The sequence below is a fragment of the Diospyros lotus genome, chromosome 10 (genome assembly GCF_014633365.1).
Source record: "Diospyros lotus cultivar Yz01 chromosome 10, ASM1463336v1, whole genome shotgun sequence".
NCBI classification, from domain to species: Eukaryota; Viridiplantae; Streptophyta; class Magnoliopsida; order Ericales; family Ebenaceae; genus Diospyros; species Diospyros lotus.
The window spans coordinates 33,456,099-33,477,886 of NC_068347.1; the positions used below are offsets into that span (position 1 = coordinate 33,456,099).

Sequence of the window (21,788 nt, forward strand, 5' to 3'; positions counted from 1 at the left end):
AATAGGAAAAAAAACAGTTGCAAACGACGTCGTTTCAACCGCCGTGACGCCAGCCTCGCCACCGAGTTCTTCTCCGCCGGTCAGGCAGAGATATTAACCTTAGAACTCATCTCCGTCCATCCACCGGCTGAGGATCTGCCTTTTCATTATCTCAAGCCGTTTGGGGATTTCTTGATTGGATTGGAGAGACAGGAATTGTCAATGGTTGGGACACCAATTCATCTTCTTCTTCTTCTTCTTCTTCTTCGAACTGATGCAATTGGGTAGGCATCACGAAGAAACCAATAGGGTCTAACACAGCCAACGCCAACGCCAACAGCTGCCAAATGGAGTTTCAGGGGGCTTCTGGATGCTCCTCTCGACAAAGGGTTCGACCCCACAGCAGTAAAAGACGGATACAAGTACACAACAATGGCGGTTTCAGGAAGCCTGTTTGTTTCTCACTCCAATAATCACTTCTCCTTCGGTTAATGCAAGATTTCAACCTCTCCAGGTTTTTTTGGGTAAAAGCTACTGGAAATTGTGTGTGTGTGTGTGTGTGTGTGTTACGGTTTCATATGAACAGTTTCCTGGGTCAGGTTAGTTCTTTTTTCTAATACTGTGTGCCACATATATGTGTCAAGATTGCTGTTTTCTTCAACTTTTATTGGTGTTCATCTCTGAAGATGTTCCTTGGATACCACCTTTGTTTTATTATCTTTTTCTTTTTGTAACCTGTAGAATTGTAATTTTGTTTTCAGATTTAATTGTCATTTGGAATTTGAGATTCCAAATCCATTGTTTGATTACTTAATTGTTGGACTCATTTAGATTGGCCTCAAAGAGTTGAAGGATTTGAAATGGCACCTACATGGGTGTTATTTCAAATGAAAAATTTTGAAATCCATCTATCCAAACGCAACCTTAATGAACTGTTAGCAACTAGCATTATGGTCAATAACATCACTACTGGTAATACTAGTATTCTTCAAAGCATTCTAGATATTAGGTCAATCATGTTTATTCAAACCTATTGGAACATGGAATAGCTCATGTATGTCACATGAAATTGCATGTGAGTGATGATGGTAAATATGTTTTCAAGCATCCGATTCATCTAATTCTCATTTATAAGAATTCAGGGCTAGCGGTAGATTTATGTTCTTAATATTGTTATTTTTAAGGTAAGATGATTAGAAACTAATATGGAGTTTGTTATGCATATCTATAGTTATTTTGAAAAACTTGTTTTCTTTGCATATTTGTTGGTCGCATGCCTAAAACTAGGCAGATTGAGCACTTCCAACATATTTGTGACTTTATCCAGTCCATTCAAGAGTGTAGCTTTCCTCTTTACAGAATGTGTTTTCTTTCTTCTTTTGGACTCAAGAATTCTAATTCCCTAGAATGATATTTAACTGTAACTTTTGTTAGGATGATATCTAATTGCCTACCCACACTATGCCAAGTTGAGCTATGGAGTTGAGCTGTGGAGTTTAAATCCTCTAAAACCATTGTGTACATTACATGAAGAGAATATTTTTAGGAGATGATAGTTGTCCGTGTAGTAGTACAGTTATATATGGCAAACCAAATGTCAATATGCTGTCTAAAAATCTCCTGCTTTTTCAAAATATTGTCAGGAGACCTCTGTCTCTCTTTATATACATAACAGATATTTCGCCCTCCACATAAGATTAAAAGCTTATCCAAAAGGCTTCACAAATTTACTCATCATCACCACTCTTTTGCTGTCTCTCCTTTTCTATGGTTTTTGTGTATCGATAGTAGCATGACTGGTGTTCATAGGGCAATTGACATTTTAATGCTTTAAGAAGTTGTCTCTCAGTCAACATTTTGTATTGACAATAAGTGAGACACAAGTATACAAGATGTAAATTGCTCTCTTTAACAAAGGAGAAAGCCTTGGATCCCTCAAGAAAAGAAGGCAAATTTTGGTATCGAATTAGGACTTGTTAGTGTACAGTTTCTGAAGACAATAAAATTGAAGAAAACATTATAAGATGGATGAAAACAGGCTACAAGGTAGAGATAAATGTAATAACTCAAAATTAAGGTGTTAGTTTTGGCGTCCCTTGGATAGTTGTATTCTTATGCAGATCAAAATGAGTTTGCGTATCAAACTCAAGTAATTTATTTTATACAATTTTAAGAATTTATTTAGATATGCACTTATCTAATGTTCAGTTTTGCAAGTCTAAATAATCTGGCACAATGATTAAGATCTGCCAGATTATTATACCTTTTTAATTTAGAAAACTTTTGTCTTAAAATTTTAAAAAACATATAAACATTTTATCTTAAAAAATTGGGTAAATGGCCCCAAAAAGGCCACACTTTGGCCCATGTTGCAGATCTGTTTTGAAATTCAAATTTTATCAGTAACTGCCAGATTTAAATTTTGTTTCAATTCTGTTCTACTGTCAACAGTCTTAAGAAAATCCCACTGCTGTTAAATTGATGACTTAGGCATGCTGCGCGTGCAAGAGGGAGGATGATGTGGCATTGAATGTGACTGATCTAGGGTGAGCTAGCGAGATTTGGAGGGAAAATCAAAGGTGGCATATGTGTAACAGGGAGAAACCCTAACTGCCAAAGAGAGGATAAAAGAGGGAATCAAAGAGGCTTACATCCTGTAATTTGGTCTTTGAGCAGTTGCCGATCACTTGATTGTACTATAATTTGCTGGAGGGTGAGATTCCTAGAGAAATTGAGAGTTTATATGATTTAAGAGCAGGCAATTTAAGCAAGAACAAGTTGAGTGGGCAGCTACCAGGGGATATTGGTTATTGTTTGATACTTGAATCTCTAGATTTCAGAGAAAATTCTCTTTCTGATAGCCTCCCAGATCAATGCAGAAACTTAGCTTGTATGCTTTTTTAAGCTTAAGAGGGAATTTGTTCACGGGTGAATTTCAAGATTGTATTGGAGATAGGAGAAGTCTCAAAAGTTTGGATCTTTTTGCAAGTAACTTTTCAGGTCAAATACCTAAATTTGATAGGAGATCTGCAGCTCTTGGAAGAACTAAATTTATCTATGAATGGATTCGCAGAAGGTATTCCAAAGTCCTTAACAATTTGTGTTGACCTTCTGTTATTGGAAATTAGCCACAATCTTCTACCTTCATGGATGGGACGCATGCTATTTCTCTTGGTGGAAATAAATTTATGGCAGAGTGGAGTACCCATCTCTGACATCAATGTCAAGCTCTTATAAAAGCATTTTTCTATTGCATTATCTGATGAAATTTCATCTTTCATTGGAAGTTTAATTAGTTTGAAGGATAGGCCCCTTTCTAGCAGTTAAGATACTTCTCTGACTGTTACGCATTTGCCCCCTTTTGATTTTCCCATCAAATCTTGCCAGCTCAACCCCAGATCAGCCACATTTGATGCCACATCTTTCATCCTCCTTTTGCACAGTTAGCGTTCATAAGTTATCAATTTAAAATCTCTGAAATATTTTTAGTGGACTTTTGATGGTAGAGCACCATTAAAACAAAATAAATCTGTTTATGATAATGCTAATGAGTTAGGCAAATGTTTATGATAACAATAATATAGAAATCAATGCCATAGGTTTTGTGAATCGAATGAACTCCAATAGCACCAATGAGCTGTAAGTATTTGTTAGTTATTTCTTTAAATTTCACATAATTACATAAAAAGTTATGTACCCATGCAGAACATTAGTCATCTATTATAGAAATGTGGCATCTTTATATTAAAGTTAATGGAACTCATTGCTCATTATTTGGTAGCAATCAAAATGGTTGTTTCTTTATTAACTTTCTTATGGTAGATTATTTGGGTTTAAAAGGAAAATGTTGATTTTGTGATTTTTTGGATGTCAAGTATGGGAAAAAATATTTCCAAAAATGGACTTCCATTTGTCATCAATTTTTTGATTTGCCCTTTTACTTTTTTGCTTAAAGAAGGTTAAGTGCGCCTTCTTGTTATCTTTTTCTGCATAAGGAGCTATTCCCAAGTGAGTTGTAAGTGTAAAAAATCATGAATTTTAGGATTAAAGGGGTGAATAATTAAAAAATTATTTGTGCCTGCTCTTAAAGGGGTGACCTCAATTGGTGGACAAGTGTTAAGATACAATTTATATAGGATTAAATTAAATGTTGTAGATTTTATGAATCAAACTAAAACTCCAAAACCAAAAGCACTTATTCATCAGTTGTTTGATTAAATGCTTGACAAATATATCTTTGAACGACATCATTCTTGTTACTTGCAATATAAATTAGGTTAATGGAACTTAATCTTCTATAAATATGTGCAGTGTACAACTATATGAAAGTTAATTTAAAGAATTTATTGAAAATGCAAACAAAAAGGAAAAAAGATTGTTGTGTGAAAGTTGAGGCTATTTTCCTTGAAATTATGACTAGATTTAAAATTGCATGCAAATACTAAATTTCATATAATGGATGATTTTAGGGTTAAGTTTGTATATAATGGTTTAGAAATATTTCTTTTAGTCAGGTGCTTATAGACTTGGTCAAGGGAAGGATGTTAAGATTTTAGTAGGGCTACAAACGAGCTGAGTTGAGCCCATAAAAGCTCAAGCTTGTTTGTTAAGAATTTTATTGGGCTCGAGCTCAAGCCTAAGCCTAAGCTTGAGTTGAGCTAAAAAATGAGGCTCAAGCTTGTTTATTTAAAATCTTGTCAAGCTTGAGTTCAACTCATTTATATAAAACGAGGTTTAAACAAGCTTCAAGTGAGCTTCATACAAGTCTTTTCATTAGTTTTAAATTTAAAGGTTACTATAAGCTTGATTTTAGGCTTGTTTATGTAGAATATATAAATTTAGTGTATTTTGATATATTGTTAAATCTCGATTAATATAAATATTATAGCAACAAAAAATTATCAATTATAAACAACACACATTATTTCAAAATACACTCCGAACAAGCATATAAACGAGCTTACAAATGAGCCACGAATGAGCTTGATCACAAGCCCAAACGAATCGAGCAGCTCAAAGCTCAAGCTTGGCTCATTTATTAAATGAGCTTAAAAATCAAGCGCAAGCTAGTTTATTTAACTAAATAAACAATCTTGAACGAGCCCTAATTGAGCCATTTGTGAGCTCTATTCACTCGCAGTCCTGGATTTTAGAGTAAATTAGTCCTTTTTTACTAATTTTTTCATACAAGACTATTATATAAAAGTAATGATGAATATGTGATGATGTATAATGCTCTTTTTAGCCCGTCATTAAATAGTCAAATTAATAACCATTTAATACAATTAAATCAATTTCCTAAAATGTACCTAAAACTCTCAAACAGACTCTCTCTCTCTGTCTGACACATACCCCGCTATTTGTCATTCTGTTGCTATCCTTTCTATTTTCACTCTTTCCCTTTCTTCCTCGCTACAAGTCTCTCTCTCTCTCTATCTCTCTCTCAATCGGCCGATCGATCTCATCATGTCTTCTGAAAACTCTTCAGTTGACTCAAGTAAAGTGAAGCACGAAGTTCCATCTCAAACTCCATCTCATATTCGTCTAAGGATCCAGGGTCAGGTTGCCCTCTTTCCTCGTGAGATGCTTACATGTATTTTATAAATTCATAAATTGTTAAGATAATTAAATTTCTTTGGGTTTATACAACAATGACAATTGATGGTGAAAACTGCTTCTAGGTTTTAGAACACAGAACAATAGCATGGTTATCCAGAATTTCCAGTCTGTTTTGTATGTTCTGGTCTGGATATGCTTTGTTTGAAAGGCTTTAGGTTTAGGTTTAGGTTTAGGTTTGTTACCACACACACTGGGAGGATTTCATTGGATCCACATTTTTAAATATTAATTTGATTTGCTAAAATTTGCATGATACTTTTCCCATTTGGTAGTGGAAAAATGATGCTTGAAATGGATACTTAATATTTATTTATATTAATGAAGATGATTTTTGTGCTATGAGTTGTGAGGATGCTAAATTCACATCATGTAATAAAACCCCATTGCAAGGTGCAAGCATTTAATTGGAAGAAAAAAAAAAAAAATTAATGAGAACTACAGATTTCATTTGTCACCAAACTATTGGCAACTTGCAGTAGTTTTGGTGCCAATTTTCAAGAGCTTTCTTGTCATCCCCCCCAAAATAAAACAAATTAAAGTTAAAGTTAAAATATATTTAAAATAATTCATCATGAGGAAACTATCTTGTGGTTGAAATTAAAATATATCTTTTATACTCCGCAATGATTACTTCTTGTAGTCGAAATACTTTGAAAAATAAAAAAGAATCTTTTTCAAACTTCTTGGCCGCTCTTTTTCTTAATTTATATACAATTATTTATTTATGAAAAGAAAAGGAAATTGTTGAAGTGTTGTGTGAATTCTCCTCTTTTGCCTATTGCTGCTGCTGATCTTCCCCACATTTCTTTCTCAACTGCACTATTGCAACAGCTTTACCCCAACAGCCACCAACCTCCACCACAATGCCCCTTCCTTCCACTACTGCCATTTATATCCAGTAGCAGTTTGGCACTCCCTAGATCCAGAGATCTCTTCCTCTCATTTTTATTTGTTTTTTAGGACTCTTTCCTGCTTGTAAAATTACCCACTCACTCTGCTCCCTTTTCTATTTGTTAATGCCATTTTTGTTAGTGGAAACTTTAGCCCTTTTTCAGAAACTATGCAATTCAATTATCTTGTTCGGATTTGATTTTCTAAACAACCCGTTTAATTCAATTTAACATTGACCAATCCCATATATATAAAGTACATAAGCAATCAGCGAACATGCAGAACCACCAAGAGGATAGGAATGATGGGATATACTCCAATCAAATAATCCCTATGAAGAACTTACTACTACAAAAGAGTCAACTTACATACAACCTTATCCCAGTCAATAACTGGTCATATTGAGTCAATCAACTCGAGGGGTTTTGTGGTCTTCTTATAATAATTAAACTCCAACCTCAGTTTCTTTAATGAATCCTTGAGCATTGGGATCCATAACTCTTTTGAAATCCTTATGAAACACTTTGATTGTTCAATTTACAAGATGAATTAATTGACACTTGTTGGGTTTTACAACTTTTGCTTCATGAATATTATAACTCACAAAATTATCCCAACTTCTAAGTTCCTTATAGATGCCATTAATAGTGATGTATTTATTATAATTGGTGAGGTTAAAATCCATAGTTTCTGCTTCCTAGTTCAATTAAGAAAACAACTTTTAGCAAGAAAGGCTACAATGTATTCAAGCTCATTCAAATGGAAATCCTGCACTTGAATGCTAGTGCAATATCTTGGCACCTGTGTATGTTATTCAGCTGGTTCAATCATCAACTGGGAATTCAGGCCTTGTTTAAAAGAACCAAGGACAATTATATTACAAAATTCTTTTATCCATAAAAGTTGACATGTGAGCGTTGTGCTAAATGCTGCAGCTATTTCTTGCTCTAAGTGATTGCAACCAAAGACATATAGTTTACCTCATGGCGGGATTATGTTGGAATAAGGTTTAAAAGTCTCAAAACTCCTTAATCTCACATTGCTAGAATATGGCCTACCAACTTGGTTATATACTTAATGCCTTGTCAATGGGAAAAATTTTATACTATTCTAGTAGACTGGAAGCTAAATATTGTTTTAGCTTAACAAAAAAATGAGTTTTTTTTCTTAAATAATATTATTTTATTAAAATGTTACCAAAATAGGATTGGTTGAAAGTTGAAACTTTTTATCTATGTAGGACAGGCATTGCCATGTGAGCAAGGCTGCCCACGCGGCAATGCCAGCCAAAAAACCTCTCGCGCCACAAGCAGTTTTGTATCTCACAGAGAACTGCTCATGTCATGAGCGGTTCATTTCTGCCTTTCCCAATCCCCTCCCGAAATTCAGCTTTGGTGGGCTTTCCCCACATGCAACCGCTTGTGAGACAAGCGATTATATGCCGACAATTAGAAATTTTTTTCAGTGTATCAGACATTGTGGACACTTGTAGAGCTGCTTGTGTCCTGCAAGACAAGATGTATTTATTCATGTATATTATATATTATTTCTTGAACTCTAGCATATGGTTTGTTGGATTGCTCCAAGTTGTTAATTTTGTTTTATGTCATGGTTTAAACTTTCTTTATTGCTAAACAAGTTAAGCAATCAAGAAAGTCGAAACTAAAAGTTGACCTTCTTGGATTGCTCCAATTTGTTATTTTTTTTTATGTCATGGTTTGGACTGAAAATTATGGAAGTAAATATTCTTGCATTTATTGCTACTACTTAAAAGCTGAACTAACTTTACTGAATTTAAAACTTAAACCAAGTGACGTAAATGTTGTGAGTTATTCAATATTTCTCAAAGTTCTTCAATGCATGTTAACAAACAAATATCATGTTGGGACTTATTAGTATTATATGTTTCTATGGACGTATATATTCAAAGAATTAAGGCAAGCTATGAAAAAACTGAAGAATGGTAAAGTAGTTTGACTAGATAATATAAGGTACAAATATGGAAGTGCATTGAAGAAGAGGGAACTTTTTAGTTAATAAAATTATTTAATGTGATTAAGGCTCGATATCATCTTGTTTGTTTCAATACCTAAATCTAAGAGAATGGACATAAAAAGTGAGGAAAGAACACTTTAGCACCAATAAATATAAGTGGGTTGTGCTTATATATCTTTAGGGCAAAAAAATATTAATCTATTATTTGTTGGTTTCTTATGCTTAATTTTTTCCCTACTGTTATGAATTTCAAAATTGTGATTTTATGTTTCGGTCCACCTAACCATCATATGCATCTATTTGTTCTATTATATTTTGTATGGTAGGATGGAGTGATAGAACATTTTATCATGAGGAGAAACATAAAGTTGAAGAATTTGCTGCTCACCTACTGTACAACAGTGGGCATAAAGTATGAGGAAACTCGTTTTTTCGTTGATGGGTACTTCTTTAACCATGAGAGAACCCCTAATGAGGTAAGCTTCCTGTTTCCTTTAATGCATTAATGCTTCTTCATTCATACGAATATGAAAATAATAAGACATTTACTGCACAATGCAATTCACGAATCACAGTGATTTCAAAAGTTCCATCCCCAGGATATGAACTGAACCTTCTTTATTCCTGTAAGAATCTAAATCTTATTTTGTTGAAGTAAATATGATTGTATCTTGGTATTCATCCAAATTACACCTGGCACTTATAAGGTTTGGCAAAAAAACATGAAACCCCGAGTTATCAAAAATGACATAAACCTCTGTTTTAACTTTATTAACCTCGCTCCATTTTCCCCTTCCTGACAGGTAACTATTGTTAAATTTTAAAAAATGCCCTTACGACCCTCTCCTCCCTCTCTCTACCCCATCTTCTCCGGTGACAGTTAGCCCCCCCCCCCCTCTCTCTCTCTCTCTCTCTCTCTCTGTGTAGCAATTGGCATCATGATGGGGTTCAGCAAACCCCATTATCGATTGTCCACCAAATTTCCATGATGGTGGAGTTTCAGCTTAAGCCCATTGGAATGGGGTTCAATCAAGGAACTCTAGAGATTGCTGGGATTCAATTGAACCCCAGGAATAACTAAGGGTTCTCGGCGGTAGAGAGAGGAGGAGGAGGAGGAGGAATCCAGCAGATAGAGAAGAGGAATCTGGCAGAGAGAGATGACCAAACTGTCAGTGACAAAAGGAAGGAGATACAGAGGAGAGAGAGAGAGAGAAATAATTTCAAAAAATCAGGGGTAAAAAGGTAATTTTATCCATGAGTTTAACGGTGAGGTCTAGTCATCTCTAATAACTTGGGGGTATTTCATTTTTTTGCCAAACCTTAGGGGTGTTGGGTGTAATTTACCAAAACTAAGAAGAGCCAGGATACTTGAAACAAGCTAATATCAGTTCCCCCCTTTTGTGGTTGATGTCTCTCTACTTTGGTTATTCTAGGGGAAAGCAGTGACTCAACTCTAAGTTTCTATAGTTTCTGAGGATAGGCTACCCAGTGAGTTGATTGTTTTCCCTATCAATGCACTACAGAAAATAGATCTTCTTCAACCTCTGAAATCTTGAAGGATTTGTAAACAATTTGATATGATACCAGATAGAAATCCACAATCAAGTATCAATAGCTTTCAGTAATTTTCAGAAAGAAAACGAGAACAATCCTGGGCATTTGAGAGGCCCTTACTCTCCCCAAATCTTCTATCAAAAACCAGCTACCTTTCTCTCTCTTCTCCCCTGCTATTTAATACCTCTCCAACCCTCCTTTCTAACTAAATTCCCCTGCACATGCTGATTATTCCCTCAGCATCTGGATTACAAAACTACCCCCCCATGCGCACATGCTGGTTACACCTGCATGTGTTGATTCCCTATTCTAACCTTCATGCATGCTGCTGTTTGTGGCGTCTTTGGTAGGTCTAGTACACCAGTGGCCTATCATTACTCCCCTCCCGCACTTTCACCTTGTCCTCAAGGTGAAAAGTAGGAAATTGTTGTTGAATCATATTGTAGGGCTCCCAGGTTGCCTCTAATGGGGGTAAACCCTTCCATTGGACCAAGACATCCATCCCACGCAAATTAGTACCTCTTCTAGGCCGAACTCCCAGCATCGCTTCAGATTCAACCCTCATCTCTAAATTTGCATTCAGCTGGTGTGGAATATCCACTCTTGCTCCCCCTTCTCCCTTTGCCTCCCTTAGCTGTGATACATAAAAAACAGAGTGAATATGGCAATGTGCTGGTGGCGCTAATTTGTAAGCTACTGGCCCAACCCTTTAAACAATTTTAAATGGCCCATAGAACCTAAGAGCTAGCTTCTCATTAGGATGGACAGCCAGGGTTTTCCTTCAGTAGGGCCTTAGCTTCAAATAGACGAGATCACCCACAGCAAACTAAATATCTCTTCTTTTCCAGTCAGCTCCCCTTTTCATGATAGCTTGAGCTCTTGACAGTTGGTTCTTGAGTTCTTCAAGGGCTTGATCTCGCTCTAGCAGTAGCTGTTCCACTACAAACATGGCCGTAGTTCCCTTGTCAAATCTGATCAAAGCTGGCAGTTCCCTTCCATACACTGCTTGAAAAGGAGTTACCTTTGAAGCAGTGTGGTATGAGGTGTTATACCACAATTCAGCCCATGGCAGCCACATATACCAGCTCTTAGGCCTCGATGATGCAAAACAACACAGGTACGTCTCTAAGGTCCCATTGAGGACCTTCGTTTGCCCGTTCGTTTGCGAGTAGTAGGCCGTACTATGATGAAGTTTAGTACCTTGAAGCCGAAACAACTCCTCCCAAAAATGGCTCATGAATACCTTGTCTCTATCCGAAACAATAGACCGGTGCATGCCGTGAAGCCTCACTATTTCTTTGACGAAAATCCCAGCCACTGCTCCTGCTGTGAATGGATGTTTGAGACCAATGAAATGCCCATATTTGTTGAGTCTGTCCACCACCACAAGTATAGAATTCATATGGCCCGACCTCGGTAGACCCTCAATAAAATCCATGGCTATCTCATCCCAAATCTGACTTGGAATAGGAAGAGGCTGTAGAAGACCCCCCGGTGTTAACGATTCATACTTATTTTGCTGGCAAACGTCACAATTTCTCACATATTGGCATATGTCACTCTTCATACCAGCCCAATACACACTCGCTGCAATTCGTTTATATGTTTTCAAGAACCCTGAATGACCTCCTACACTTCCGTTGTGACCCTCATGGAGCAATAATGGAATTAGGAAAGAACCCTTAGGTAGGAACAACCGTCCTTTGTAAAGGAGCTGGTCACCCACCAACTAGAAATCCAACCGAGAAGTCAGATCCTACTGTAACTCCCTTATAATCCCTTGTAAGTAGGCGTCTTTCTCCACCTCTCGAGCCAGTTGGTCTAGTTGAACCACCGTTGGAACCGTTTTAGCTAATAGGGCTGCCGGGTGACTGATTCTTGAAAGGCTGTCTGCTGCCTTATTTTCTAACCCAGGGTGGTAGTGTATCTCGAAGTGAAACCCCATCAACTTCAACATCCATCTTTGATATTCCGGGCTCACCATTCGTTGTTCCAATAAAAACTTCAAGCTTTTCTGATCTGTCCTTACAATGAACTTTCTTCCCAAGAGGTAATGCCTCTATTTTTGAACTGCAAACACCATGGCCATCAGCTCCCTTTTGTAAACCGATTTTTTTCTCTCCGACAGCTTAAGAGTATGGTGGAAGTATGCAACCGGCCTGTGATTCTGCATCAATACAACCCCTAACCCTTGCCCTGAAGCATCAGACTCAATAACAAATGGCTAATCGAAATCTGGTAGTGCTAGAACCGGAAGTGACACCATCGTTGTTTTGAGTTGCTGAAAGGCTCACTCAGCTTCCCCATCCCAAAAAAAATTATTCTTCCTTAGTCTCTCCGTGAGGGGCCACGCCATCTTGCCATAATCTCTTACAAACCTCCTCTAGTACCCCGTGAGACCAAGGAATCCCCTCAATTCCTTCAAAGAAGTGGGTGCGGGCTAGTCCACTATGGCTTGCACCTTGCAGCGATCAGCCGACACGCCTTTCTAGGAGATGACGTGGCCAAGATACTCAACTTCCAACTGACCAAAGGAACATTTGTTTTTGTTTGCAAACAACTGATTTTCAGCCAGCACCTTTAGAACACAGCGCAAGTGCTGCACATGTTATTCAAAATCTTGGCTGTAAATTAATATATCATCAAAAAAGACTAACACAAATCGTCTCAAATACTCCCTGAACACATCATTCATTAAGAATTGGAAAGTGGCCGGTGCATTCGGCAATCCGAAGGGCATGACGAGGAATTCATAGTGGCCTTCATGTGTTCGAAATGCAATTTTTGGCTTGTCCCCAGCCTTGACTCAAATCTGATGATAACCAGATTTGAGATCCAGCTTTGAAAAAACCTTAGCCCCATGCAATTCATCTAGCAGCTTGTCAATGACTGGAATTGGAAACTTGTCGGGGACTGTTACTTTGTTTAGGGCTCGGTAATCTACACAAAACCTCCATCCCTTGTCCTTCTTTTTAACGAGCTGCACCAGGCTGGAATAGAGGTTGTTACTTGGCTTTATAATTCCAGCTACCAACATCTTATGTACCATCTTCTTGATCTCGTTTTTTTGAAGATAAGGGTAACGGTAAGGCCGAACACTAACCGGAGGAGTGTCGGGTAACAGGTTGATGGCATGATCCTTGTTTCTGGTGGGTGGTAGTCCCTCCTGGTTGGCAAAAACCCCTGCAAACTCGACTAATAATTCCTCTAAACTCCGGGGCAGTCCCACTTGCAATTCGTTGAACTCTACAGTCACCTTTCTTATTTCCAGCAATACTCCCTCCCCATTTTCTTTAAACGCCTTCATCATAGCTTTTAAAGAGACTAATGTCTTACTTAAGCTAGGGTCACCCTGCAAAGACACAGCCATTCCCCCCACCTAGAACTTCATGGTCAGATTCCTCCAATCCACACTCATTTTCCCCACCGATGCCAGCCATTTCATGCCAAGAATGACATCGGAACTCCTTAACTCGAGTGGAAGGAAATCTTCCACTATCTGCAGATTATCAAGGATCAGTTTCACCCCCTTGCAAATTCCCCCTCCTTGTACAGCCATCCCGGTTCCCATTACCACCCCATATTCGATCGTTTCTGTCCAAGGCAAACTCAAACATTGCACCAACTCGGACGCTATGAAGTTGTGAGTAGCTCCTCCATCCACAAGAACCACTACCGGCTTCCTTTCTATGTGTCCCCTTAGTTTCATCGTTTGTGGTGTAGTCAATCCCATAACCAAATTCATGGACAACTCGATAACTTCCCCTACATGGCCCAGCTCCTCATCGCCCACCTGCACTGTTTCTTCCTCTCTTACCGCCTCGCCCATTTCTTCGTCATAGATCATCAAAACTTGGAGCTCCTTGTTTTTGCACCTATGACCTATCGAATATTTTTCATCACAATGAAAGCAAAGGCCCTTCTCACGCTTGGCCTTCCATTCAGTCTTACTAAGGCGTTTAAAAGGAAAGCTCCCAACATCTCCAGAGGTGTGATACCTGGGTCCTGCTTGGGTCACCGGCTTCTGGAAGGAACCCAAACTCTTCCCTGGTATCGAGGGCAGTCGGGTGGTGACTGATGGTGCCAAAGGGCAGCTACTCTTTGGTGGGTTTTCTGCCTTACAACAGTTACGAAGAGCTGCATTCTTATCTTCAATATTTTGTGCCGCCACCATGATCCGATCAAGCCTCCAAGGTTGCAGCACTTTGATCTCCACTCTTATCTCTGGGTTGAGATTGTTTAGGAATTGGCCTTCCAAAAATTTCTCCGGAACATCTGGCACGGATGCAGCCAACATCTCAAACTGCAACCTATACTCCTTAACAGTTCCCTCTTGTCGAAGAGCCAAGAAATGCTCCTCCAACAACCCTTCTTAAGTGGAGCGAAACCTGCCCAGAATTCCCTGCTTCAAGCCTTCCCAACTTCGAATTCCTCTTCGCCTAGAACTCCCATTGAAACCAAGCCAGGGCCGCAACTTCAAAACACAGTGCGGCAGATTCGATCTTCTCCTCAATTAATTGATTGACCGCAAAATACTTGTCAGCTCTAAAAATCCACTCATCGGGATTCTCCACTTCGAAAATGGGCATCTCCAGTCTCCTTCCCCGTAATTCCGACTGATACTCACCTCTGATTCCTCCTTCCAAGTCGCGGCCTCCCAAAATCCCAGGGGTTACTTCAGAATCCATGGTGAATTTTGAGGGTCCCTCTCGCTCCTTGGTCTTGCTCTTCCTCTCTTGCTCCTGCTCGTCCCACTTCGTTTGCATGAAAGCAAACTGCTCTACCATCACCGCCACATTTTGTTCCATTGCCTGGATGTTGCCTCTCATTGCTTCGACTCCACTTTGCATGCCTTCCATCTTCGACTCTAATTCACCCACTCTTTCCGTTAAGTTCACCATGAAGATTGGTCAGGCTCTAATACCAAATTGATATGATACTAGATAGAAATCCAACAACAATCAAGTATCAATAGCTTTCAGTAATTTTCAGCAAGAAAACAAGAACAATTCTAGGCATTCGAGAGGTCCTTACTCTCCCCAAATCTTCTATCAAAAACCAGCTACCTTTCTCTCTCTTCTCCCCTGCTATTTATACCTCTTCAACCCTCCTTTCTAACTGAATTCCCCTGCACATGCTGATTATTCCCTCAGCATATGGATTACAAAACTACCCCCCCATGCGCACATGCTGGTTGTTACACCTGCATGTGTTGATTTCCTATTCTAACCTTCATGCATGTTGCTGTTTGTGGAATCTTTGGTAGGTCTGGTACACCGGTGGCCTATCACAATTTTCCAACACCCCAAGTATTATTTCACCCTTCTTCACTCTGTTCTCCTTGTTAACTAGCCAAATTCCTTGTCAACTTATTCTTTCCATTTCCTTTTCCATAACTAAAAAGCTTCCTTTGATGGAAGAAACTGATTCCCGAGAAGTCTATATCTTGTATTACTGACACATGTGAGAAGATGACCAATAGATGTAACTATTAATAGAGTGGATGGGATGGAAAAAATTTGTTGCAGAGAAAGTAAGAGAACCTTGGCAGAAACCTCTTTGGGCATGACACAAGATATGACGGACTTATTGAGTACATGATCATAAAGAAAAATAATTAGTTAGCTACATCTATGTAGTCAACCTCACATACTGAGATTAGGGCTCAATGGTGTTGTTCGTGTCACATATTTGGCACTAAATGAGTTTTGAGAGCTTTCAAGAGAATTGAGAATCAAGTGTTGTTGCCAACTTTAAGGAAACATTCCCATTTGTGTCTTTTCACTAGGGAGATTTTTGCGTGTCTATTGCATTTTTCTTTGGAGCCTTGTGCAAGTCTTCTACTTTTTCTATAGGGATCGATTCTCGTTTGGTGGTTTATCCTATTACATTTTAATTACCTTTAAGAAAATATTGGTAATTAATTTTGAATTAAATATGAGAAAATACTAATGTTCCTTGCAATTCATCTCTCACTCTTTCTTCCTCTGGCTTTCACTTGCCAGTTCTAACAAAACACTGAAATTGTAATAATGGAACCACTCTTGAACAAACTATTTTGAACCCATTCATGGTTAGGCAAATGAAACCTAATATCCTCTTTTTTCTAACTAGATTATCTTTCTCAATGCATCTTTTAATTGGGTTTTTGGTTCCTAGTATTTGCAAGGAAAATCAAAGTCTACTACAGTGAGTTATTCCTAAACTTGTTATGTTGTATTAATTATATGGAGACACGACCACATCACATATTCTCATTCATCACCATCTCATGAAGAAACTTTTCCCTATAAGATGGTGTTAAAACTCTATCTCATCATTCCCACGGTAAGGGGTTGCGTTGCGAAGATATCACATTGTTCTCTGCATGGATTTACATTGTGAATTTTTTGCCACCAACTTTAACTCAATTATGATAAGTGTAGTTGACCACAATGACACGATGATGATTATTCTTTCTAAATTTTGTTATCTTATTTTGTAGCTTGGAATGCAAGATTATGAACTCATTGCTGCCATGGGCGAGCAGCTTGGAGGTGGTGCTGGTGCCGCCTGAACAGTAGAAGCAAATATCAGAGTTATCGTCAATTGTCAATTAAAACTGAAGTCTTAATCTGTTGTTGTGGCTTGTAGTTCCCTTAAAAACTTGGTGACCTTGTTAATCTTATTCAGTTCAAAATTTTAATTTACTTAAAGAGTAAATCAAATCCTTGCCATGGATGAGGGTGAGATGCTATTTTGCTTTATGATATATATATATATAAGTTGAATATTTTTGTAGCATTGCTTTACTCTCGAAAACAAGTTCAGTAATGATACGTAATCATATCTCTAGAGCTTTAGTTTGGAGTATTGAGCTTTGAAATAATTGATTTATTATTTATAGTAAATTTCACCAAACACACCATGTTTGGGCCTGGACGGCCGACCGACCTTAATCTTCTACGAAGGATTCGGGTGCGAGCATACTTGGACAACCTCGATCTTCTAAGTAGGGTTCGGGCGCGAGCATACTTATAGGGACCCAAAAAACAGGTGACTTATACCTTAAGCAGGACAAAGCCTAAGGAATCTCTGATGGAGGCTCACGGCCATAATGGCGTGCAAATCATACTGTTGATTCCATCAGTCAAAACGCACAGCATCTACTCACAAATTTTTGTTTCTTTAAAGCATCAAATCTAAGAATCAGCTATAATAATCTGCTATCACAAATTTCATAAACCCGCAATGGCACAAGACATGAAGTGGTAATTTGGTAAAGCACAGAAAAGAACCGTTTCAACTCAACCATCAAAAAGATATTAAAAAACATAGTCGAAACTTGAGACAAGAAAAAGAGATAATTGTCACCACCGCCGATCAAGCACCCAGTTCTGGGAGCAGCAACCAGGCAATGACAACAAAAACCTATAGCGAATGAAGAAGTAATTACGTTGACGGCCTAAATGACAGCTGACCAACACAAGACTAGTAAAGACAAATGTTTTATGATAATAATAATATAAATAGTTTGAGGCATCCTCCAAAACTCCAGAGTGCATGATTCACTTCCCTCCCTTCTTTGCAGCAGACTTGGTGACCTTAGCACCAGATGGATCCTTCTTTTCCACGCTCTTGATAACCCCAACAGCAACTGTTTGACGCATGTCCCTAACAGCAAATCGTCCCAGTGGGGGATACGCGGAAAAGGTCTCCACAACCATGGGCTTGCTTGGAATCATCTTAACAAACCCGGCATCGCCATTCTTCAAGAACTTCGGCTCCTTTTCAAGCTCCTTGCCAGACCGGCGGTCAATCTTGGTCAAGATCTCAGCAAACTTAACAGCAATGTGGCAGGTGTGGCAGTCGAGCACAGGGGCATACCCATTACCAATCTGGCCAGGGTGATTCATAATAATAACCTGGGAGGTGAAATTTGCAGCCTCTTTGGCTGGATCATCCTTTGAATTAGAAGCAACAAAACCACGCTTGAGATCCTTCACTGCAACATTCTTCACGTTGAAGCCAACATTGTCACCAGGAAGAGCTTCCTGGAGAGCTTCGTGGTGCATCTCAACAGACTTAACTTCAGTGGTTAGCCCACTCGGTCCAAAAGTCACAACCATTCCAGGCTTAAGGACACCAGTCTCAACCCTTCCCACTGGAACAGTACCAATACCACCAATCTTGTAGACATCCTGAAGTGGGAGACGAAGTGGCTTGTCTGATGGCCTCTTAGGCTCCAGGATCATGTCAAGTGCATCAAGAAGGGTTGGGCCCTTGTACCAGTCAAGGTTGGTGGACCTCTCGATCATATTGTCACCCTCAAACCCAGAAATTGGGACAAATGGAATTTTATCGGGGTTGTACCCTACCTTCTTCAAGTAGGAGGAAACTTCCTTGACAATTTCATCGTATCTTGCCTTCGAGTACTTGGGAGTGGTGGCATCCATCTGGAAGTATTACCACAAAAAAGTTCATAGTAGCAAAATCCACAACACTTAAACAGGTATACCCAAGCTTATCAGAAATTATTCAAAACATGCTGAATAAAAGCAGTTATAGACAAGCTTAACTCCATAAAAAACATTATACCAATATGACAATTCAGATCAATGTAGAACTTGACAAGTATAGCAGTCAGAACCGATACAGATAAAGTATAACTGGACAAACTGAATTAAGCATAACATTCAGAACTTCCATTATAGCATCACAGCAGTAATACTTACAACTATATGAATGATATATGGACAAATACCAATGCTTAGATCATATTCCAATATGTAAAGTGAATACAGGGCCAAACAAGTAGAAGCTTCAACTGGGACTGGCGGGGCTTGAACCCGCAGCTCCCGCCTCAAAATGGCGGTGCTCTATCCAATTGAACTACAATCCCAGTCCAAAAATTTTATGTTGGATCTCTTCATAAGGGTCGGCCCCTCAATTTACCACTCATTACAAATGATATCCCTTGAAGACAAGGGCTTCCAACGCAATTGTAAATTGAGGGGTGCCACTTTAAAGAGGGGAGCAGGAACAAAAAATTTCACAATAAATTATCATCAGTTCAGGAAATCGCATATGGAAAGTGAGAAATCTACTTGAGGACATACTGACCTTGTTGCAGCAGCAAATCATTTGCTTCACACCAAGGGTGAAAGCAAGGAGAGCATGCTCACGGGTCTGGCCATCCTTCGAGATACCGGCTTCAAAACCACCAGTGGTGGAATCAATGATAAGAACAGCACAGTCAGCCTGAGATGTCCCAGTAATCATGTTCTTAATGAAGTCGCGATGACCAGGAGCATCAATGACTGTGCAGTAGTACTTGGTGGTCTCAAACTTCCACAAAGCAATATCAATGGTGATACCACGTTCACGCTCAGCCTTGAGTTTGTCAAGAACCCAAGCATACTTGAAAGACCTCTTGTTCATTTCAGCAGCTTCCTTCTCAAACCTCTCAATCACACGTTTGTCAATTCCTCCAAGCTTGTAAATGAGATGGCCAGTTGTGGTGGACTTACCAGAGTCCACATGGCCGATGACAACAATGTTGATATGAACCTTCTCCTTTCCCATTATAAACTAATAGAATCAAACTGCAATGGATAACCGGGAAAAAAAAAGTTACAGCATACAATTCAGAAACCATGAAACAGGTACACCCATGCCAGAAATATACATTCAAAATAGATAGAAAATAAGTGAGCAAGTACTCTGAATGAACGCTAGAAAGCTTTAGTAAGATATATTTTTCACATTGACTTCTCAATGAGTCAAATTCATCTCTTCATGCTGACCCATCCGCATAACAAGCATCCAAATACACAAACACTAATACAATAAAGTACTGACAACAACACAGCCCAATTATACATATCAAGCAATTTACTAAAAAAGATCCAGACAGTTTGAACATACAATTTACTAAAAATTACATGCGAACACTTTTTACCATGAGGATCGAATTCTAATAAAGACAAAAACATCATAGACAACAGTTCACAACCAGCCAACAAATAACCCAGTTCAAGAACATCTGGAAGGCATCAAAACATAACATGAATATCTGCAAGTTATCGCACAGGATCTGAGCGGCGACTAGACAGCCAACTTAATCTACTGATATCCACGAATACAAGCACCCTGTCAACAGCCCCGAATAAAAACCGAACAGATCTACGCATATAAGCAACAGATCGGACACAACTAAACCATGCGAACAATGACCGCATAATTCAACATACAATGAGTAACGATTCGGTGAATAGGCAAACAAATCCAAATACGAGTGTTCATCTCCATACGAAAGACTGTGAGTGAAAAAAAAAAAAACATAGAGAAAGAGCTTATACCTCGCAGGAGAAGAGCCTTGAGCAGCAAGCGGCGAAACCCTGGCCCGGAGAGAGAGAGAGAGACAGAGAGAGAGATAGACGAGGCTGAGCTTGCGAGCTGAGCCCCGTTTTATAGCCAGTTGAGGCTTCGAAGGAGGCTAGGGTTTTAGAGGGATTAGGATTCTTGTTTAATTACCTCAATCTCCCTAGTAGGAGACCGAAATTACGGTTTTCTCCAATCCTTACTTGTCGCCCAAGTACGGATTGGACTCGCTTTTGTCGATTTATTCTATTAAAAGTATAATTAAAAAAAGTATTTTTATTTCGTGAATTTTTTATTCTCTATTCCAAAAAAATTGTTTTTTATTTTATATATTTTTCTATTCTCCAAAAAATATTTTTTTCCAAATAATTGGTAATGTATGTGAGAATAAAATATATGTATTATCAACAAATAACAATATTTTGAAGTTAAAAATTTAAAAAAATAAATATATTTTAAGTTAATATAAATTATGATATACCAAAAATATTCTAGAGCGCTATTTTGATGTTTTTAAAACATTTCTTATACCAAAACGACAAAAAACACTAAAAAAAGGTTTTTGAACTATTTTTATAATTTTAAAAATGTTTCAATTTTTTTTGTAATATTAAGAAAATATTATAAATAAATTTTGAATTTAAAAATACATTTTTGTCCATGAAGATATTAAAGACAACAAAATATTTTCTATATTATATAATATAAAAATTATATTTACAAACAAGTTTTTATATTTTTTTACATTTTATATTGTATTTAGTTTTTTTTATACAATCTAGACATAAATAAATATTTTTTTTCTTATTCAGAGGTGCGTAATTTAATTTTGACCCAAACTAAAAAATTTGATCAAATTGGATAAAAAATATCGATGGGATCCAAGACTAACTAAAGGTATTTTGAAACGATTTTTTATTATAAGAGAAATCATGACTTCATTCTTTAATATTAATCAAATACATTTTTAAATAATTCTTATTTTAGTGTGTAGTTCATCAACTTCAATTTTATTTAATCCGATGTAAAGTATTTTATATATATTTTATTTAAAAATTTAAATAAAATACACGTTCTTTGTATATTAAAATCTAAAATTAGAGGTCTTCAATTAGTTTAAATTGAATTAAATTGTGATTAGAATTCTTAAGAATTATAAATAGAATAAATACCATGCGGAAAAGTATGGGGAAGTTTGCTTGACAGCAATATTTAAGGAGATATATATGATATATATTAATCAATGATAAATTGTAACAAGACCGACCTTAGCTCAGTTGGCAGAGCGGAGGACTGTAGTCGGTTAATCCAACAGCTAATCCTTAGGTCGCTGGTTCGAATCCGGCAGGTCGGATCCTTTTTTTTTTTTTTTTTTATTCAGCGATAGT

The 21,788-nt window shown here is 37.8% G+C and overlaps 2 protein-coding genes and 1 non-coding gene across 4 annotated transcripts; 2 read left to right on the forward strand and 1 right to left on the reverse strand.

Annotated features, from left to right (window-relative positions):
* The first annotated feature begins 92 nt into the window (after window positions 1–92).
* On the forward strand, window positions 93–16,727 carry LOC127811313 (putative small ubiquitin-related modifier 8). 2 transcript variants are annotated; one of them, XM_052351057.1, is made up of 3 exons: window positions 93–578; window positions 8,811–8,960; window positions 16,523–16,727. In XM_052351057.1, the coding sequence occupies exons 1-3, from the start codon at window positions 471–473 to the stop codon at window positions 16,592–16,594; spliced, it is 330 nt and encodes a 109-aa protein (XP_052207017.1). In that variant the 5' UTR covers window positions 93–470; the 3' UTR covers window positions 16,595–16,727. The 2 variants fall into 2 exon arrangements, with proteins under 2 accessions (XP_052207017.1, XP_052207018.1); XM_052351058.1 differs by having other exon boundaries at window positions 95–503.
* Window positions 16,728–17,317: 590 nt separating this feature from the next.
* On the reverse strand, window positions 17,318–20,546 carry LOC127811312 (elongation factor 1-alpha). The gene is made up of 3 exons (XM_052351056.1): window positions 20,379–20,546; window positions 19,141–19,622; window positions 17,318–18,473 (listed from the first exon to the last, which is right to left on the reverse strand). Exons 2-3 carry the CDS (start codon window positions 19,600–19,602, stop codon window positions 17,586–17,588), a joined length of 1,350 nt encoding a protein of 449 aa, XP_052207016.1. The 5' UTR covers window positions 19,603–19,622; window positions 20,379–20,546; the 3' UTR covers window positions 17,318–17,585.
* A 1,116-nt stretch (window positions 20,547–21,662) lies between these two features.
* On the forward strand, window positions 21,663–21,754 carry TRNAY-GUA (transfer RNA tyrosine (anticodon GUA)). The gene is given in 2 exon segments: window positions 21,663–21,699; window positions 21,719–21,754. It is a non-coding gene; the product is annotated as a tRNA-Tyr (tRNA).
* The last annotated feature ends 34 nt before the right edge of the window (window positions 21,755–21,788 follow it).